General features: G+C 53.8%; 3 protein-coding genes across 8 annotated transcripts in view; 1 reads left to right on the top strand and 2 right to left on the bottom strand.

Moving 5' to 3' along the window:
* ARHGEF10L (Rho guanine nucleotide exchange factor 10 like) overlaps positions 1-18,552 on the top strand; it is a 179,520-nt gene that overhangs the window by 65,159 nt on the left and 95,809 nt on the right. For all 6 annotated transcript variants that reach the window (XM_050790124.1, XM_050790114.1, XM_050790092.1 and 3 more), the window contains exons 3-5: positions 3,483-3,668; positions 4,466-4,499; positions 17,698-17,789. In XM_050790124.1, coding sequence (XP_050646081.1) covers positions 3,483-3,668; positions 4,466-4,499; positions 17,698-17,789 — 312 coding nt within the window. The remainder of the gene's footprint in view (positions 1-3,482; positions 3,669-4,465; positions 4,500-17,697; positions 17,790-18,552) is intronic.
* SDHB (succinate dehydrogenase complex iron sulfur subunit B) overlaps positions 1-18,552 on the bottom strand; it is a 689,037-nt gene that overhangs the window by 587,504 nt on the left and 82,981 nt on the right. The gene's annotated exons all lie outside the window — the stretch shown is intronic.
* The window catches only part of PADI2 (peptidyl arginine deiminase 2), a 579,517-nt gene that overhangs the window by 539,245 nt on the left and 21,720 nt on the right, over positions 1-18,552 (bottom strand). The gene's annotated exons all lie outside the window — the stretch shown is intronic.

The following is an 18,552-nucleotide window of genomic DNA, read 5'->3' as shown; positions in this document are numbered from 1 at the left end:
TGCCACCCATAGACATGACAACAGAGGTGCGTGTGTGTGTGTGTGTGTGTGTGTTCGTAAACGCTTATCATGTGCCTACTATATGTTGGACATTGCACTAGATGCTGAGGATGCAACAGCAAACAAAACAGACAAAAATACCTGCCCTCGTGAAGCTTATATTTGAGTAGAGGAGAGAGACATCAACATAAATAGCATATAGCATCATATGCTGACAACAGCCATAGAGAAAGGTAAAGTAGGCAGCACAAACTGGGAGTCTCAGCAGGTCTCTGCGGCAGCGTGCAGTAGAGATGCCACAGCATGCAGAGAGATGATGTGCAGTAAAGACCTGAAAGAGAGGAGAGCAGGAGAAGATACTCGCGGGAAGAACGTGCTAGGCCCTGGGGCTGCAAGTGCAAAGGTCCTGAGGCAGGGGCATGCCTGGCACATTTGTGGTACGGGAAGGAGATCAATGTGACTGGAGTGGAGGGAGCAAGGGATGAGCAGAAGATTCTTTGCACATATGTACATGTGTGTGTACATACACACCCACACACCCACACACACCCCCCCCCACACCCCCACACACACCCACACACCCACACACCCACATACACCCACACATACACCCCACACACATGCCCCCACACACCCCCCTCACACCCACACACACCCACACACACACAACACCCCACACACCCCCCCACACACACACCCCCCACACACGCCCACACCACACACCCACACCACACACCCACACCCCCACACACGCCCACACACTCACACACACCCATACGCCCACACACATACCCCACATACCCCCCACACACCCACACACCCACACACCCACACACATGCCCCCACACACCCCCCACACAGCCACACACACCCACACACACACCCCTACCCGATGTGTATATGTAACTGAAACAGAAGTGACAAAACTAATATCGAAATTATACCAAGGTGAATTCATTAGTATCACAATACATTATTTTTTAAACATCTGAAATAATTCAATACCAAATGTATTTTATTTGGTATTATAATATCAAAAAGAACACCCCATATCATTTTACTAATATTAGAATACAATGTTTAGAAACATCTGAAACAAGCAATCCAAACACCTAATGAAATCCTGATTGGGAATCCCCTGATTGAACTTATGAGCTACCAGGGGTTGGGAACTGCATCTGAAAACCACAGATCCAGCTCCCACCCAAGCCCTTTATGTCAGTGCAGGGCAGAATGTCTGAGGGCTTAGTAGATGGGTGTGGAGGGTGAATGGAACTGGGTTCCAATCCATCCCATCCTCTTAGCTGCTGACTGTGGGCACATTGCTTTGCCTGTGTCTCTGGGGTCTTGGGTAAATGGAGGTGATCCTGAAGCTGGATGAGGAAACTGCCCGGGGCACAGCTCAGGCTCTCTCAGGTCTTGTTTCTTGACACCTGGGGAAGGAGTTGGCTCTACAGGCCGCATCGCTGCCCAGAGTCCACCCCTGCTGACCTGGTCTGTGGGGTCCCCAGAGTCCCAGGAGGAGCAGCTGTGTCTCCTCCTCCATGGCCTCAGAGGAAGTTGGGTACTTCTCACTCTGGGTAGGGAGGGCGTGCTCTGGGCTTCCACTGCAGTTGAGCAACTGAAGAAGGGGTTTCCTACATCTGCCCCCAAAATATTATGCTTTGGGAACCTCCAGGTCATTGTAGGGGAGTGACTGGATTTTTCTAATCCAAGAGACTGTTGGAATCAGATATGTCCATCTGTCCATCTGTTCATCTGCTGGCCCATCTGTCCATCTCTCTGTTCCAGCCACCTCCTCACCCATCACTCATCCATCCATCTAATGTTTATTGAGCATTTGCTAGGGCTGGGTCCGCAGACCCAGGGACTAGAAAATCCTGTTTGTCCTCAAGGGTCTGAGGCTGGGAGGGGAACAGTAATTGCAACAGCTGTTATTGTCATAATCCTTACATATACAGGCACTGTGCTGAGGGCTATACCTACCCCAGTGGTTCTGATAATGGTGATTTTTGCCCTCCAGGGGGACATAGGGCAATGTCTGGAGACATTTTTGGTTGTCACAGCTGGAGGGTCCCCCTGGCCTGTAGGGTGTAGAAGGTAGGGATGCTGCTAATCGTTCTACAGGGCACAAGACAGTCCCCCTCCCCACCCACAGAAAGAATTATCCAGTCCCAAATGTCAGTGGTACCAAGGCTGAGAAACCCTAAGCTGCACCTCAGTGGACGTTCATGTCAGCCTTATGGGGAAAGTGCTGTTTCTATTCTCCAGTTTGCAGAGGAAACCAAGATTCAGAGAGGCAAAGTGACTTGCTCGGAACCACACAGCTAGCAGGGAGCTCAGACACGGCCATGTGAGCACAGAGCTCATGCCTGAGCTGTGTGGCATGTGCCACGAGAGGACTGCTGAGGGCGGTCAGCTTGGCAGATGTTTAAAACCAGAACCAAACTGCCTGTTGGTTTTGCAGAGGGTCTGCATAAGGTAGGGGATGGAGTTACTGAACTCCTGAGGTTCTGTTCAGCCCAGAGTTCAGGAAGGAAGTCTTCTAGGAAGAGGACTGGGAAAGCTCCACGGGGTGAAATGGCTGGAAATGGCTTCTTGTGCCCTCTAGGGTGGAGAATTCATCCCTTAACTCATTTAACAAAAGCGGCTGAGCTCCTGGTCTGGGTCAGTCCAGGACCCACAGTAGAGGGGACAGATAGGTGAGACGTCTGCTCTCAGGGATCCGAGCTTGGTGGAGAGTACAAACAAGGGGCGGGGGCAGAGAAGGGGAGGCCACGCCTCCTGTAGTAGGGTAGGCGGAGAGGGTCTCTCTGCTTGAGTTGAGCTTTAATAGGTGAGGAGGACAGGAGTTCATAGTCATGAAGGGGGTCCCCCAGGAGGGGAAAAGCAGGGGATGAGGCCTAGCGAGCTGACCTCCATGCTGCGAGCTTGATGCTTTCTCCTGCCCTAGTCAGTCTGTGCCCTAGTACCTGCAAGCAGGCTGCCTCCAAGTCCAGGCATTCCTAGGCAGCTGTGTTTCATGCTGCTGCACATACCAAATAAAGTGCAGTGGGAAGGATGCACCTGTCTGTGCTCGTTTGCACACACAAAACACACAGACAAATCAACACAGAAACATACGATAAGCTTGTGCTCATGCATACACACACATTTAAAAAGACCCCTTGCTCACAAAACAGGGAGACAGGAAATAAGAAGAGGAAAGATATACACTGAAGTACTGAGGTGCACAGGCTCGCCCCGGGAGCACACTCCCTTCCCTCCCTCAACTGCCACTTGCTGAGAGACCTAACCCAACCGCCTCCCCTCAGCCTTACCAGCACTGTAGGGCCATGTGGCTTGAGTTTGATGGCTCTCATTCCCTGGCTCAGACCTGAAGTGCTCACCCAGTTCCAGCCCATGCCCATCTACCCCAGCCATCTCTCCATTGACCAAACTTCGGAGATCCTGCAGCCTGGCCAACTCCTCCTCTCTTCCAGGAGATCAGCTGGTTCCAGGAGCCCCAGGCCCCTCCTCCGAGGCGGAGGACGACCCAGGAGAGGCCTTTGAGTTTGACGACAGTGATGATGAAGAGGACACCAGCGCAGCCCTGGGAGTCCCTAGCCTTGCTCCTAAGAGGGACACAGACCCCCCGCTGATCCACTTCGACCCCATTCCTGTCACTGGTAAGATGTTTCTGGGAACTTCCGGTCCTGGGGCTACAGGGAGCATAGAGAACTGGCGGAAGCTCCAGGCTCTCAGGGATGCCTGGTGGCCCCTCCACTGTCCCCAGAAAGCAGGAAGGGAAAAGCCAGTGGGAAGAAGCTGCAGTCTATGGCTTCCCTTGGGAATTTGAAATTCCTAGCATTCCTGCAACATCTGGTGCACTTTGGCACATTGTAAATGGAAGTGGTTGGCCTGAGTTTTGCTTTGGAGACAGTTGCTGCCCAGAGCTCGTGTCTCTGAAGTCCTCCCTGCAGCTTCTCCTAAAGAATCGACACCAGCCAGAAGAGCAGCCTCCCAGAGGTCCCCTCTCCTGTCTGCCTTGGGGAGCTGGCAACCCTGGGGGGCAGGAGGGCCCTGCTAAGCTGGTGTTAAATGGCAGCTTCTGGGCTCTTAGAGTCTGTTATCGGAGAGAGAATCTGGGGACCCGACCAGCTGGAACTTCCTGCAGGCTTGGGGACAGCAGGCTCCTGGAGCAGCTGGGGGTGGAGGGCAGGCCCAGAGCAGGCGGGGCGGCTGCCACGAGTTCTGGCTGGAGTTGGGAAGTGGGACATGGGGTGGGTGGGGGTGGTGCAGGCCAGGTAGGGGAGCTGATGACTGAGCCAGGGCTGGGGGAGGGAGGCGGGGCTCAGCAGGCACCCAGGCTGGCCAGGCCCTGTCTGCGGCGCCCCTGGGGAGGCTGGGAAAGGGGCGGGGAAGGCCTGAGTGCTTGGGGCCAGCCTCTGGCCTGACAGGCTCTCTGTCTGCTCCTCTTTTGCAGACCCAGACCCAGCGGCTGCTCCACCCAGCACAGAGTAAGTGAACCTGGCTCCTTCGCTTTGGCGGTTGGAAACGGGGAGACACCGGGCAGGGGGTGGGGATGGGGTGGAGCTGAGGCCCAGAGGACCTGACTGGTCTTTAGCTAAGGAGGAAAGCATTTCATTGAGGCCCTGTGCCGTGGGGGAAGAGGTCAGTTCCAGAAACTCATGGTACTTTTTCCTTTACTTTGCCCACAAGCCTCTGAAACAGCAGGAGGCAGGCCTGGCTCCAAACCCTGCCTCTGTCCCTTGCTAGCTGTGTAGCCTTGGAGGAGTCACAGAAACTGTCCAAGCGTCAGTCTGTTCACTGGTGAAAGGGAAACAATGAGAGCACCCCCTCTGTTGGGTTCGTCTTGAAGAAGCGAACAGCTGTGTGGTGCTCAGTGTGTGTGTGTGTGTGAGTGTGTGTGTGAGTGTGTGTGTGTGTGTGTAGTCGGGGGGTACTGGGGGTGTTTGAGGGTGGGGGGATGCAGCCCACTGTAATTATTTTTGCAGTTACCATTTGTCTTGCTAATATTCCCAATCCTATATCAGTTGCTGTCAGGGACCCTGCCCTCGGTGACTGCGAGCCTGTCAGAGGCAGTGTAGTCTAGTGGTTAGGAGCCTGGATGTTGGGGTGAGGGCCTGCATCTTGTCTGTGGCCCCCACACTGGCCATAGGTCCTCTTGTCAGTCAAGTCCCCCTTTGGTTTTCTCATCTGTAAAAATGGGCCATTGGGTAAATGCTTAGCCTCGTGGTAGGTGCCTAATCAAGGCATTTGCTTTTTATCACAGTTCTTTGTCTTCTGCAAGTCATGTCTGGTTTGGAAGGGTAATTGGGCAACTAGGGGTGGTGGGAGCTGAGGCCTCTCAGGACCGGGTGCTTAGAGCCTCCTTGCCTAAGCAGTGGAGGGGTCTAGGCTCCAAATGAATGGCCCAAGCATCTGGAACCCCGAATTTAAATCCTGAACTACCCTGGTGAGGGGAGGCATGTTTGAGCCCTGCTTTGTCTTCCTGGGGTGCCCCAAACTGAGCAAGAGGGGCTGATTCTCAGGCAGGTGTCACCCAGCGGGAGGTTTCAGAGATGCAGGTTGCAGGCCCAGGCCCCTGGGGGAGAAGTCCTTCATGTGCTCATTTGCTGTCCAGAGTGGGTGGACTCGGGGAGGGTTTCTGCTGAGCTTGCTGCTGTGTAATTAAGGTCAGAATTAGGGGCCAGCCTCTCCTCCCTGATTAGGGACCTGAAATGAATCAGCAGCCATTCGTCCTGCACCTGGGCTGGGAAGGGCCGTGATGGCTGCAATCTTCCAAGGGTTTAAATCTCCAGGGTGGGCCAGGGGTGAGGTTGTGGAGAAACTCGGTCTGGTGGGAGATTGCAGATGCGTCAGAGTGGGACAGAGACGGATGCCCAGGGAGCTGGGACACTGGAGGGGATCAAGGGTGGGGCCATCAGGGAAGACTCCTGGGCCAGGTCCTGGCTCAGCAAGTGCGTGGAAATTCTCCATTCAGGATGGCAGAGGGGCAGGGGGAGTGCCCACAGAGGAAGCCCCTGAGCAGACGCACAGGGTTGGCACACAGGGTGGTCAGCGCACTCGCTTCCTTCAAGCTACCCTCCTAGAGACCCCAGGAGGTAGGTGATGTGCCCAGGGTTCCATGTAGATAAGTACATGCTCATTCAGAACAGAGGCCAAGGCCCCTCTGACACGGAGGCCAGGCGCTTGGCCACCGTGCTTCTGTGCCTCCAGGAGCTCATGCCCTGGTCCCTGATGAGAGGGTGTGGCTGGCTTCATAGGAATGATCTGATTGTGTGTCCATTTTTTGAGGTAAGATTTTTGCCCACTCAGAGATGATCTCTGAGCTCTTGGGAGAGTGGCGTCTAAGCGGTTGGTGGAATGTTCCATAGGTCCCTCATGGGGAGCCTTGCGCAGCAGTGCCCGGTGCGTGATTCCTGGTGAGGTCCCTTCCCTTGACATGAGAGCAGAGCAAAGAGAGCCTCCTCTTCGCTCCCCCAGCATGGAGATCTTGTGAGGGAAGAGGGGTGTGCTGGTCTCGTCACCAGCAGTTACCTCTATGGCGACAGGGACTTTTTGGTTTTTTGGAGGGGGATGTTTTGTTTGCTGCCGAACCTCATGGCTTAGCACAGTGGCAGGCACGGGCTGAGTACCAAAGATGTCCTTGTTGAACGAATGATGGACGGAAGGACAAGAGGGTCTGTGTCTCCGTGGAAGCAAGGAGAAAACTAACAGCATGTCAGGCCGGGTGAAGTGGCTCACGCCTGTAATCCCAGCACTTTGGGAGGTCAAGGTGGGTGGACCACTGAGGTCAGGAGTTCAAGACCCAGCCTGGACAACATGGTGAAACCCCATCTCTACTAAAAATACAAAAATTAGCCGGGCCTGGTGGCGGGTGCCTGTTATTCCAGCTACTGGGGAGGCTGAGGCAGGAGAATCGCTTGAACCTGCGAGGTGGAGGTTGCAGTGAGGCGAGATTGCGCCATTTCACTCCAGCCTGTGTGATAAAGTGAGATTCTGTCTCAAAAACAAACAAAACCTATCAAAAAATACCAGCCCACCCCCCAACCTCCAACCAAACGGCATGTCAATAGGGTTTCTATTGGATTCTGACTCTGGCACCTGCAGGGGCCAAGACTGAGGCCAGGGAAGGGAAGCAGGAGTGGTTGTGTGGTCCAAGGCCACATAGCTAGAGTCACCTGACCTCACTGGTGTTGATGGTGCTGTGCTGAGCCACAGGCTGTGCTAAGTGCTCTATGTACATTATCTCTTTTTGCTGTTGTTTGAGACAGGGTCTCACTCTGTTGCCCAGGCTGGAGTGCAGTGGTGTGATCACAGCTCACTGCAGCCTCGACCTTCCAGGCTTGAGTGATGCTCCTGCCTTAGCCTCCCGAGAAGCTGGGATTACAGGCATGTGCCACCATGCCTGGCTAATTTTTTTTTTTTTTTTCTGAGACAGTTTTGCTCTTGTTGCCCAGGCTCGAGTGCAGTGGCGCCATCTCGGCTCACTGCAACCTTTGCCTCCTGGGTTCAAGCAATTCTCCTGCCTCAGCCTCCTGAGTAGCTGGGATTATAGGCATGCGCCACCACGCCAAACTAATTTTTTATATTTTTAGTAGAGATGGGGTTTCATCATGTTGGCCAGGCTGGTCTCGAGCTCCTGACCTCAGGTGATCCACCTACCTTGGCCTCCCAAAGTGCAGAGATTATAGGTGTGAGCCACCGTGCCCAGGCTAATTTTCATATTTTTTTGTAGAGATGGAGGTCTCACTCTGTTGCCCAGGCTGGTCTTGAACTCCTGGGCTCGAGCAATCCTCCCGCCTTGGTCTCCCAAAGTGCTGGAATTACAGACATGAACCACTGCATCTGGCCCATATTATCTTATTAGTTATACCCCTAGGAGCCCTAGAAGACGGGGACTATTGAATATGCCCATTTTGCAGACGAGCAGCTGAGGCTTGGCGAACTGAAGTAATTTACCCAAATCTCATGGAGCTAGTAAATGGCAGGGCTGGGACTAGGCCTGTCTGCCCTCAAAGCTGTCTGCTGAGGCCTGCAGGGTTTGCTTCTCCTGGTGGATTCTGAAACAGGTGCACTCATGTCCACCCTGAGCTCTCGCTGGGGGAGTCGTGATTGAAAGAGTAGCCCTGAGTACCCAGCAGTGCCCGGGAAACGTGAGCGCTGCAGATTGCTGGCTTCCTGTGTTTTTCCTGGACTCAGGCCTGCACCCCTCGCCTCTGAGTGCAATAGCCCCATGCACTCTGGCCCCCTCTGGAGTTGTTTGCTTTTCCTGTTTAGTTTTGCCTTTATCCCCCTGTGACCTCCACACTTTTCTGTGGGTCAGCGTTTTGGCTCCTGGCCCTGGTCGCGGGGATTCTCATGGGCTCCCTATAGGTACCTGGCCTACCCCTTCCTGGGCTTTTCTGGATAAGATGATTGTACTGCCTATTGGCCAGTGTCTGTCACTGGAGCCTGGAGCCAGGGGAAGGGATGGGGCAGCCGGATTTTGGGAGAGGACAGGGAGACCCATCCTCCCTGGAGGTACCAGGGACTGAGAGGATCAGGCCAAGAGGAGACCAGGCTCAACGAAGCAGTGTTGGCACAGGATGGAAACAGGGCACTGGTGGCCTGTGCCTTCTGAGACTGCTGGGTGTGGGGGACATAGGGGCTCTTGGGAAGGGCAGGTCAGCAAGGCCGGAGGAAATCTTCAAGGTTTTCCAGATTGCCACAGACCTAGTCTGGAGTTGCTTGGAATCCTGGAATTCTCCTTACATGCGCTGTTTCCCAAATCCAGAGCATTTGAGCCTCCTGTGTCCTGTCCCACAGGGTCCGTGTGGGACGTGAGGCCTGGCAGATACCAGCTTTCTGCCCATGGAGTCCCTCATGGGAGGGCTGTGGGGACCAGGTCCTTCTTTCCATTAAAAATCTTTCTCTGAAGGTCCCTTGCCAAATCCTAAATTGGAAAAGCTGGTTTTTGTGTTTTCTTTCCTTCTTTTCCTCCTCTGAGGGTGGAAATAAGGGCTCCCAGTTTCCAATCAGAGCCAGGACCTTTGGATCCCAGGCTCTTTGAGGACGCACACAGTCTCTTCGTTGAAAAAGGCACACACAGGGTACCTGGTTGGCGCATCTCTTCGTGGTATAAATATGCCTTCAAGGAATCCTGTGACGTCCCTCCCTTTCTCCCTGCAGCGGTAGGACTCTGCCTCACCATTTTTTATCCCGGTGCCTGGCACAGAGATGGTGCAACAATACTAACAACCTACACGTGCACGGACTTCACAGTTTACATCTTATTTTGATTCTTACAACTGGGAGGCAGAATCACGGCCCTTCCACCCCTTGGAGGTTTCCCCGTCCACATCCCCAGCACCTGCGAATCTGTGGCGTTGCGTGGCAAAGGGACTTGGCAGATGTGATTAAGTGAGGGATTTTGAGATGGGGAGATGACCCTGGGTTATCCGTGGGCCCAGTGTCACCACAAGGGTTGTGACAAGAGGGAGGCAGGAGGGCCAGAGTCAGAGAGAGGTGGGAAGATGCCACGTTGCTGGCCTTGGAAATGGGGGACGGGATTGTGACCAAGGAATGCAGGTGGCTTCTCGAGGCTGGAAAAGATGGGGGATGGCTTCTCCCCTGGAGCTGCCCCACTGAAACCTCGCTTTTAGCGAGAGCACAGCCCTGCCGAAACCTCGCTTTTAAATCTGCGAATCCCTTGATGGCCTGCTGACCTCCACACCTGTGAGAATAGATTTGTGTTGTAGGTCACTAAGTTCATGGTCACCTGTTACAGCAGCCATAGGAAACGAACACGACAGCCCCGGAAGAGGAAATTATCGTGGGCGCCATTTTGCTGACCCGGGAGAGGGCGTCACTTGTCTGTGGGGCTGGGCTGGCAGGCGTGGTGCTTGGGCTCAAAGCCTCAGGCCAGGGGCTCTGTTTGCTCTTCCTCTATGGCCCTCTCTGTGCATCTAGGATGGTGCTCTGCTGACTGGCTGGGATTCCCCTGCCCTTCCCTTGCGTCTTCCTGTCCTTCCACCCAGCACCTCTTTACTGAGTGACTGCGATGGGGGCCGACGTGCTCTGCCAGCCGTGTTATTTTTACGTGCCTGTGTGTGTTTGGCTCTAGGGCCAGATCATAATGGCCTGGATGTACCCAGCACTTCTTATATGCTGGGCTCTGAGAGCTTTCCCTCCCCAGTGCCATTCATCCTTGCAACACTCTCACAGGACAGGCGCTGATATAATCTGCATTCTAGAGATGTGGGAACTGGCACAGAGAGGACATGACATCAGCCCAAGATCACAGAGAAAGATGGGCAGAGCCAGAGATAACCCCAGCTGGCTTCCAGAACCTGTGTTCTAACCCCTCTGGTGCTACCGTCTCCCACACAGAGCTGGTTTGGATCCCGCCTGCCCTATGTGTTAGCTGCATGACCCAGGATGTACTCTTTGGCTTCTCTGCCTAACCCTCAGTTTCTTTTCTTTTCTTTTCTTCCTTTTTTTTTTTTTTTGAGACGGAGTCTCTGTCACCCAGGCTGGAGTGCAGTGGCGTGGTCTCAGTTCACTCTAACCTCTGCTTTGCCCTCTGAGTTCAAGCGATTCTCCTGCCTCGGCATTCCGAGTGGCTGGGATTACAGGCACCCACCACCGTGCCCAGCTAATTTTTTTTTTTTTTTTTTTTGAATTTTTAGTAGAAACAGGGTTTCACCATGTTGGACAGGCTGGTTCAAACTCCTGACTTCAAGTGATCTGCCTGCCTTGGCTTCCCAAAGTGCTAGGATTACAGGCATGAGCCACTGCACCCGGCCCCCTCAGTTTCTAATCTCTGTAAAGTGGGGTGATGAGACTCACCAGATGACACTTTTGGTGGGGATGAAATGAGATGTGAGAGATTAGGTGCTTACTTGGTAAGCTGCCCATTGTCACTGTCCCCAAAGGGTGCAGATCTGTCTGGGGCAGACTCCAGGCCCAAGGGACCCCTCCCTGCCAATGAATTGCTTAGCATTACCTGAGATGCTCATCAGTCCATCTCTTCCCCACCTCCCTCTCTCTCTTCCTTTAAAAAAAAATACATGTTTGTTGTAGAAAAATTAGAAAGTAAGGAAAATGATAGACTAAAAGCAACTTTTAATCCTACCATGGTGTGTTTCTGTCCAGCATCTTTGCTAGGCATGTATACAAGTATGCAAAACTTTTTTTTATAAAACTGTGGTTTTATTGCACATGCTGTTTCGTGGCTCACCTTGCTTTTTTTTTTTTTTTTAAGCTAATTACATATCATGAGCATTTCCCCAGGGGAACTTGTATTGTTCTGCAACAACCCCTATGGCTCTTGATACATTCTTGCCGGGGGTGCAGGGCCTCTCCATGTCTGACTGAGCCTTGGGGCCCCTGAGATGTCAGGGAGGGAGGTGCGTATGCCACAGGGCAGGAGGCCAGAGGCCGGGCTTTGGCCCAGCATGCGTGTAGGGGGCCAGCTGTACAGAGATGGTTCCCCAGAAGCCTCGAAGCTCGCTCCCTGCTGAGGTCTGTGATATGATGCCACCTGAGGGCCGCTCCGAGACTTCCCCTGGGGGGCTTCTCACTGCTCTCGGCTCATCCAGTAAGGGGATCTGTGACCATGTGTGGGGTGGCACAGGACAGACACACTGGGTCCTGGAAGCCCTCTGTGCGCAGGATGGGGGGCCACAGAGGGAAGAGGGAACACATGTAGGTGAGGGACCCCGTGCCTGGAGGAAGGGTGGAGGGAAGGAGAGGGCAGAGAAGCAGCGCACACGAGGCAGTACCACATGCCAGCCCCTGTGCTGGGAGATTTACATGCCTTCTTTATTTACTCCATACCAGAACCCTGTGAGGGAGGTAGCATTACCTCATTTTACAGATATGGAAACTGAGGCATGGAGAAATGCTAAGTGCTTCATCATCTCACTGAATCTTCACAGCTGGAAGTAGGACTGATACTTCACCCTGGTCCACATTCAGTGACTTGTCCTGGTGCACACAGCCAAGTGGCCGAGCCACAGTCTTATCCCAGGTCACGGCCCCGGAGTGTTTGCTTCTTCCCCTGTCACGCCTGGGAGCCCTGGTTCTCAACCCTGGCTGCATGCTGGAGCCCGCAGGGAGCTTACCCCTGAGCAACAGTCAGAGTCTCTGGGGCAGGGGCCCTGGCACCCGCATCTTCTAGGGGCGCCCTGCTGACTCTAGTGGGCAGCCAAGCCAGATGCTCTCTAAGGTCCTCAGCTTTGACATGCTGTACAATCCGGTAAAGTGGCCAGGGCCGAAAGAGACCCGGCAGGAGGCTGAACCTGGGCTGCATGTTATTCCCTTTCCTTCGTGTCTCTTGATCTCTTGATTGGGCCATCATGCTGGGGGGAGTTTCCGAGGTGGGCGGTGACACTGTGTGTGGCTGTCCTACGCAGACTCTTCTGTCCTGTCCCTCCCTGTGCTGCGGCTCGGGTTTTCCTTGAGGCCTTATAAGGCAAATGTCATTCCAGTCCTTTCTAGTTCCATCCCCAAAGGTGAAATTCTTTCCTTTCTCATATTTGTTATGCCTTGTCCTGGCGAGGGCCCCAGATTGCCTGTGCGTGCGGACCCCGCTGGCCAGGAATCCTTACTTGTTCTGATGTTGGGGGTCTCCTCCCCGACCACCCACATGGGACAGACTCTGGGAAGGGACCCTTGGAGGTTCACTGAGAAACTAGGGCCTGTACCAGCCCCTGCCGGGGTGGCGGGTGCCATTCTCTGGAGTGGGGCTTCTTATCTTTAAAATAGGCTGGGGGCCTGGCGTGGTGGCTCACACCTGTAATCCCAGTACTTTGGGAGTACTAGGCGGATCTGAGGCAGGTGGGTCACCTGAGGTCAGGAGTTCAAGACCAGCCTGGCCAACATGATGAAACCCTGTCTCAACTAAAAATACAAAAAAAAGTAGACAGGCATGGTGGCACACGGGGACCTACACTTCCCTGCCCTGCTGCTCTTTGGAGAGAGAAGAGGTGGGGCACAAAGGTGCTTGGAACTCTGTGGACCAGAAATGCGCCCGGTGGCCTTCTGGTGGACTTGAACTCCTCTGCCAGCAATGTAGGTTGCTGCTTGGGGGTGCTGGGAGGGGTCCTTTCCTCTCTCCCTTGCCTCTGCGTCTGTCTGCCTTTTCCTCCCCATCTGGCGCCCCTCTCCATGGATTCAGCTTCTTTCCTTTGCATTCAGGTTGCTGGCCTTACTCTCATTTGCAAGCTGAGAGGCATTAGGAGAGCGGGAAGCTCAGATAAGGGTGAGATAATTGCCTCTTATTGGTTTTTATGGCTCTTTCATGACCCGGAGGCCCCTGAAGGAGTGTTTGTTCACTGGGAGAATTAGACACTGCAGCCCTGTGTGGCTTCCACGGACAGCGGCTGGGAGAGGCTGCTCCGGGTGGTTACAGGGTGGGTCTGGGGCCTTGGCAGGCAGCAGGGAGGGTCACGGATACAGGAGGCACCCCCAGCCTTATTTCTTGCTGTGCCTTCCTTACATACGTGTCTTGAACTGGAACTTTGCTCGTGTCCCTGCTCCCCCAACTTTATTCCTCTTCCCCTGCCTGGGAAGCCCTTTCCCCATCTCATTGGCCCCAGGAACACCTGCTCCAGTCTAGGGGGGCAGTGGAGGTGGTCCTGAGAGCAAGGCTTTGCAGGCAGATCTCCGGGGTTCAAACTGCCGCTGTGCCACTTGCTGGCCAGGTGACTTGGGCAGTGGGGGTGGGCATGAAGTGACCTCTCTATGCTGTGCAGACCCCCATTCCCCAGACCAGGACACCAGAGCCAGTACCTGGGCTGGTCGCTCACTGGGTTTTGATAAGGTGCAGCCAGGAGGACTGGGATTACAGGCATGTACCACCATGCCTGGCTAATTTTTGTATTTTTGGTAGAGACAGGGTTTCACCATATTGGCTAGGCTGGTCTCAAACTCCTGTCCTCAAGTGATCCACCCACCTTAACCTTTAACCTTCCACAGTTCTGGGATTACAGGCGTAAGCTACCATGTCCTGCCTAAGAGAAACTTATTTCTCACAGTTCTCAAGGCTGGGAGGTCCAAGATGAGGGCGCCAGCAGATTAGTGTCTGATGAGGGTTCGTTTCCTGATCATAGATGGCGCCTTCTCACTGGGTCCTTACGTGGTGGAAAGGGCAGAGGAGCTCTCTAGAGCCTCTTCTATATGGGCAGTAATCCCACCCATGGGGGCTCTGCTCTTAAGACCTAATCACCTCTCCAAAGGCCCCACCGCCTGATACGACCGCCTTGGGGGTGAGGATTTGAACACATGGACTTTTTTTTGTCAGGGGAACACAGACATTCACACCACAGCAGTTGGAGACTTGAACTTATGCCTCTGAGTGTGCCGAGGGCTACTGCTCTCTTTCTTTTTATAAAGTGGTGACTAAACAGGCAAGAGTTGAGGTGACCGTATGCCACAGCAAGCCTGTGATGTAGGCGAATGTCTACATGCAAGTCCTCTGCTTCCAGGTGGTCTGGTTGAAACAATAGAAGCTTTGCAGGTAGACGTAGTCTAAGATCCCAGCTCCCACTCATTAGCTGAGTGATTTTTGGGTAAGTAATTGAACCTTTGTGAGGCTGTTTCCCCACTCTGAATGGGGGTAACAACACCCGCCTCCGGTGTGTTCCTGCGAAATTAAATGTGCAGGCCGGGCTTGTTGGCTCACTCCCAGCACTGTGGGAGGCCAAGGTGGGCAGATGACCTGAGATCAGGAGTTTGAGACCAGCTTGGCTAACACGGCAAAACCCTGTCTCTACTAAAATACAAAAATTAGCTGGGCGTAGTGGCGCATGCCTGTAGTCCCAGCTACTCGGGGCTGAGATGGGAGAATTGCTTAAATCGAGGAGGTAGAGGTTGCAGTGAGCTGAGATCGTGCCACTGCACTCCAGTCTGAGTGACCAGTGAGACTCAAAAAAAAAAAAAAAAAAAGAAAGAAACGTGCAATTACATGTAAAGCAGAGCAAGCAGCGCATAGCGGATGCTTTGTAACGGTCACTGTTTGTCATGGTCACATATCAGAGCAAAGAGGACCTGTGGCCGGGAGACTGTCCAGCCAACCTCTTCCAAGCTCATGTCTGTTCCAGCTGGAACAGTTTGGTTCCATCTGAATAATTCTGAGCAACTGATGCGGCGCCTTCAGGATGTTTCTGTGTTGAGGAGGTGGCGACTCAGCGAAGCAGCTGTAGAAATCGGGGTTCAGGTGGCTCCCATCAGCCTATCACCCACCTTCCTGGTCCAGAGCAGCCCTGTCCTCTCTTGGCCTTTACTTCCTGTCACTGGTGAAAAGTGTTTCCCCAGGACTGAATGTGCTGCCTTCCTTGCCCTAGGGTGACACTGCTGACTTCTGGCTGTGAGCTGACACTTGCTCCTCTAATAGGGCAGGTGACTTAGACCTGCACCACCCAGTCCAGTGGCCACTAGTCATGTGTAGCTATTTAAAATTAAATTACTTGAAATCAAATAGAATTAAAAATTAAGTTCCTTAGTCCCACTAGCCACATGTCAGGTGTTCAATAACCATGTGGCTGGCGGCTGCTGCACCGGATAGGACAGGCAGGAAAATTCTCGCCACCACCATCACTCTGTTTATTATCTGAGAGGCAGTGGAGGGTGGTATTCAGAGCTCAGCTTGGGAGCCAGGCAAGCTGGCCTCATGGTCTAGCTCTGCCACTCCCTGGCAGAGTGATCTTGGGCCGGGTCCTCTACTTGCCTGCAGAATACAGAAGATGCCAGGATCCCATTTGGTGCTGGGAAGGTGAGGCAGAGGGCCTGGCTCACAGAAGGTGCTCAACAGCGGAGATCCCTCCTCGCAGCCTCCTCCCCTCCCTCTTCCCCTGCACTGTCCTGCTCTTCATCTGCTAAGGGCTCGGGTGCCAGGAAGTTCAAGTTGATTCTTTGGCAATGGCGCTGCTCTCTTCACAGTCTAAGGCCTCTGCCCTCTCAGTTGGCATAAGTGGTCTTTGATCTTTGTTTTATTTTATTTTTTTTGAACCTGGACTTAAAAAAAATTCACGTTAGAATAGCTGTAGATTTTCAGAGATGTTCTGAAGATGGTACATAGAGCTCCACATAACCCTCATCCAGCTTCCCTGCTATGAGCATCTCACATGGCTTTGGCACAGTTGTCAAAGCTGAGACCTACGTTGGCACATTACCATTGACTAAACAGACTTTGTGTGGATTTCATCAGTTTTCCCACTTATGTTCATTTTTTGACCCAAGATCCAATCCAGGATCCCACATCGCACTTTACTGTCATGTCTCTGTAGCCCTCTCCGGCCCGCGGCAGTTTCTCGGTCTTTCCTTGATTTCTGTGACCTTGAGACTATTGAGGAGTGATGTTCAGGCACGGCGGCTCACGCCTGTAATCCCAGCACTTTGGGGGGCTGAGGTGGGTGGATCACTTGAGGTCAGGAGTTCGAGACCAGCCTGGCCAACATGGTGAAACCCAGTCTCTACCAAAAGTGCAAAAATTAGCTGGGTGTGGTGGCGCGTGCCTGTAATTCCAGCTACTCGGGAGACTGAGGTGGGAGGATTGCTTGAACCCAGGAGGCAGAGGTTGCAGTGAGTCAAGATTGCACTACTGCCCTGAAGCCTGGGTGACAGAGCAAGACTCTGTCTCAAAAAAAAAAAAAAAAAAAAAAAAAAAAAATAGTCTTGAGGAGTAATGCCAGGTATTCGGTACAATGTTCCCCACTCTGGTTTTGTCTGATGTTTTCTCCATGATTAGACTGGGGTTATGGGTTTTGGATAAAAACACCACGGAGGTGAAGTACCCATTTCACGACGTCATATCAGGACACATGGCACCTGAGTGGTGTCGCTACAGATGCTCACCTGGGTCTCTTGGTTCAGGACGTGTCTGCTGGGCTTCTCTGCTGTTTCCCATTTGCATGTCTGCTCTGTGGAAGGGACTCACTGGGCCAGCCCCTCCTCAAGTGTGCGTGAGGGACTAAGCTCTACCTCCCACGTATAGTCTTTTGAAGCTTTGCAATTCCTTGTTTCTTTTTCCTTTTTTTTTTTTTTCTGATGGAGTGTCGTTTTGTCACCCAGGCTGGAGCACAGTGGCATTATCTTGGCTCACTGCAACCTCCCTCTTCTGGGTTCAAGTGATTCTTGTGCATCAGCCTCCTGAGTAGCTGGGGCTACAGGTGCGCACCACCACGCCTGGCCAATTTTTGTATTTTTAGTAGAGAAGGAGTTTCACCATGTTGGCCAGGCTGGTCTTGAGCTCCTGACCTCTAGTGATCCACCTGCCTGGGCCTCCCAAAGTGCTGTGATTACAGGTGTGAGCCACTGTGCCCGGCCAAGTCCTTGTTTCTTGTAAGAGGCAGGGATCCCCCAGCCTGCCCCTTCTGTTGTATGTGGGAGAGTGGAGAGATGGAGGTTCCCTTTGAGTCTGCACTGGCGAGAGACGAGACAGCCCCCTTGCGGAGAGTGCTAAGTGGTTATCGCTGTGAACGCAGTTGATCTTTATGCTCTCGTGAAGTGCCAGCCCAGCCTTGTGCGTGCCTTCTAAAGATGAGGACCCTGGGGGCTTGTCTGAGGCCACCTCCGCCTCGGGTCTCCCCAGTAGCCTGGCCCTCAGCCCACTTTTGCCCATCATGTCCTGCTGACCAGGTGAGGGTCTGCCAGAGGCTTCCAGGGGCCACCTCTGGACACCTCTGCAGTGCCGTCTCTTGCCCGCAGGGTGCCGGCCTGGGTGAGCAATGGGGATGGAGCGGATGCAGCCTTCTCCGGGGCCCGGCACTCCAGCTGGAAGCGGAAGAGTTCCCGTCGCAGTAAGTCTCCCCTCCGGCCCGCCACCCACCCCGGGTAGCTAGCTCCGGGATATCCTAGTCTTCCCTAACCCAAGAGAGCTGATGTGGGTTCCTGTGAGCCCAGGGTTCATCCTCACTGGCTGCTGTGGCCCCGGAGGACCAACCACTGCCCACAAGAGCCGAGGTCCAGGGTCAGCTGACACACCCAGTTTTTCATCTGCTCCTCAAATACTTACAAAGCTCCCACAACAAGCCAGGGCGGCTCAGTGGTGTTCATGCCCTGGGGACCAGGATGAGGTCCCTCTGTTAACAGAACCAGACACTTTGCCATGGGAAGGTGCCTGCCCAGATGAGCCCTGCAGATAGAGAAGGAGGCAGCAGGGGTGGGGGAAAGAGGGTCCCAGACAGAGGGGCCAGCTTGTGCAAGGGCCTGAGGGCAGGAGGACACCTGGCTCCTGGGAAGCAGCAAGGGCACCATCTGTGGGGTGTGGGGGAGCATTACAGGGTGAGGTGTGGCTGCGGGCCCTGCAGCTCCTCAGGGCCTCAGAGGCTGTGCTTAAGGTTCTCAAGGAAATAGGAAGCCACAGAAGGAAGGCCAGTGATGTGGCTGCCTTTGCCTTTCCGTCCCCTTGTACTGGGGTGGGGGCAGTGTAGGAGACCGGGTGGGGAGGGGTGGAGCCTGCTGGGAGGCTATCATGGTCTTGTAGGACGGGAAGTCTGAGGGTGGGAACTAGGGGCCTAGAGAGATGTGGGCAGGCCTGGGAGCTGGTGTGGGAGGAAGAGG

The sequence above is a fragment of the Macaca thibetana genome, chromosome 1 (assembly GCF_024542745.1).
Source record: "Macaca thibetana thibetana isolate TM-01 chromosome 1, ASM2454274v1, whole genome shotgun sequence".
Lineage (NCBI taxonomy): Eukaryota > Metazoa > Chordata > Mammalia > Primates > Cercopithecidae > Macaca > Macaca thibetana.
This window is presented reverse-complemented; position numbering and strand designations above follow the sequence as displayed.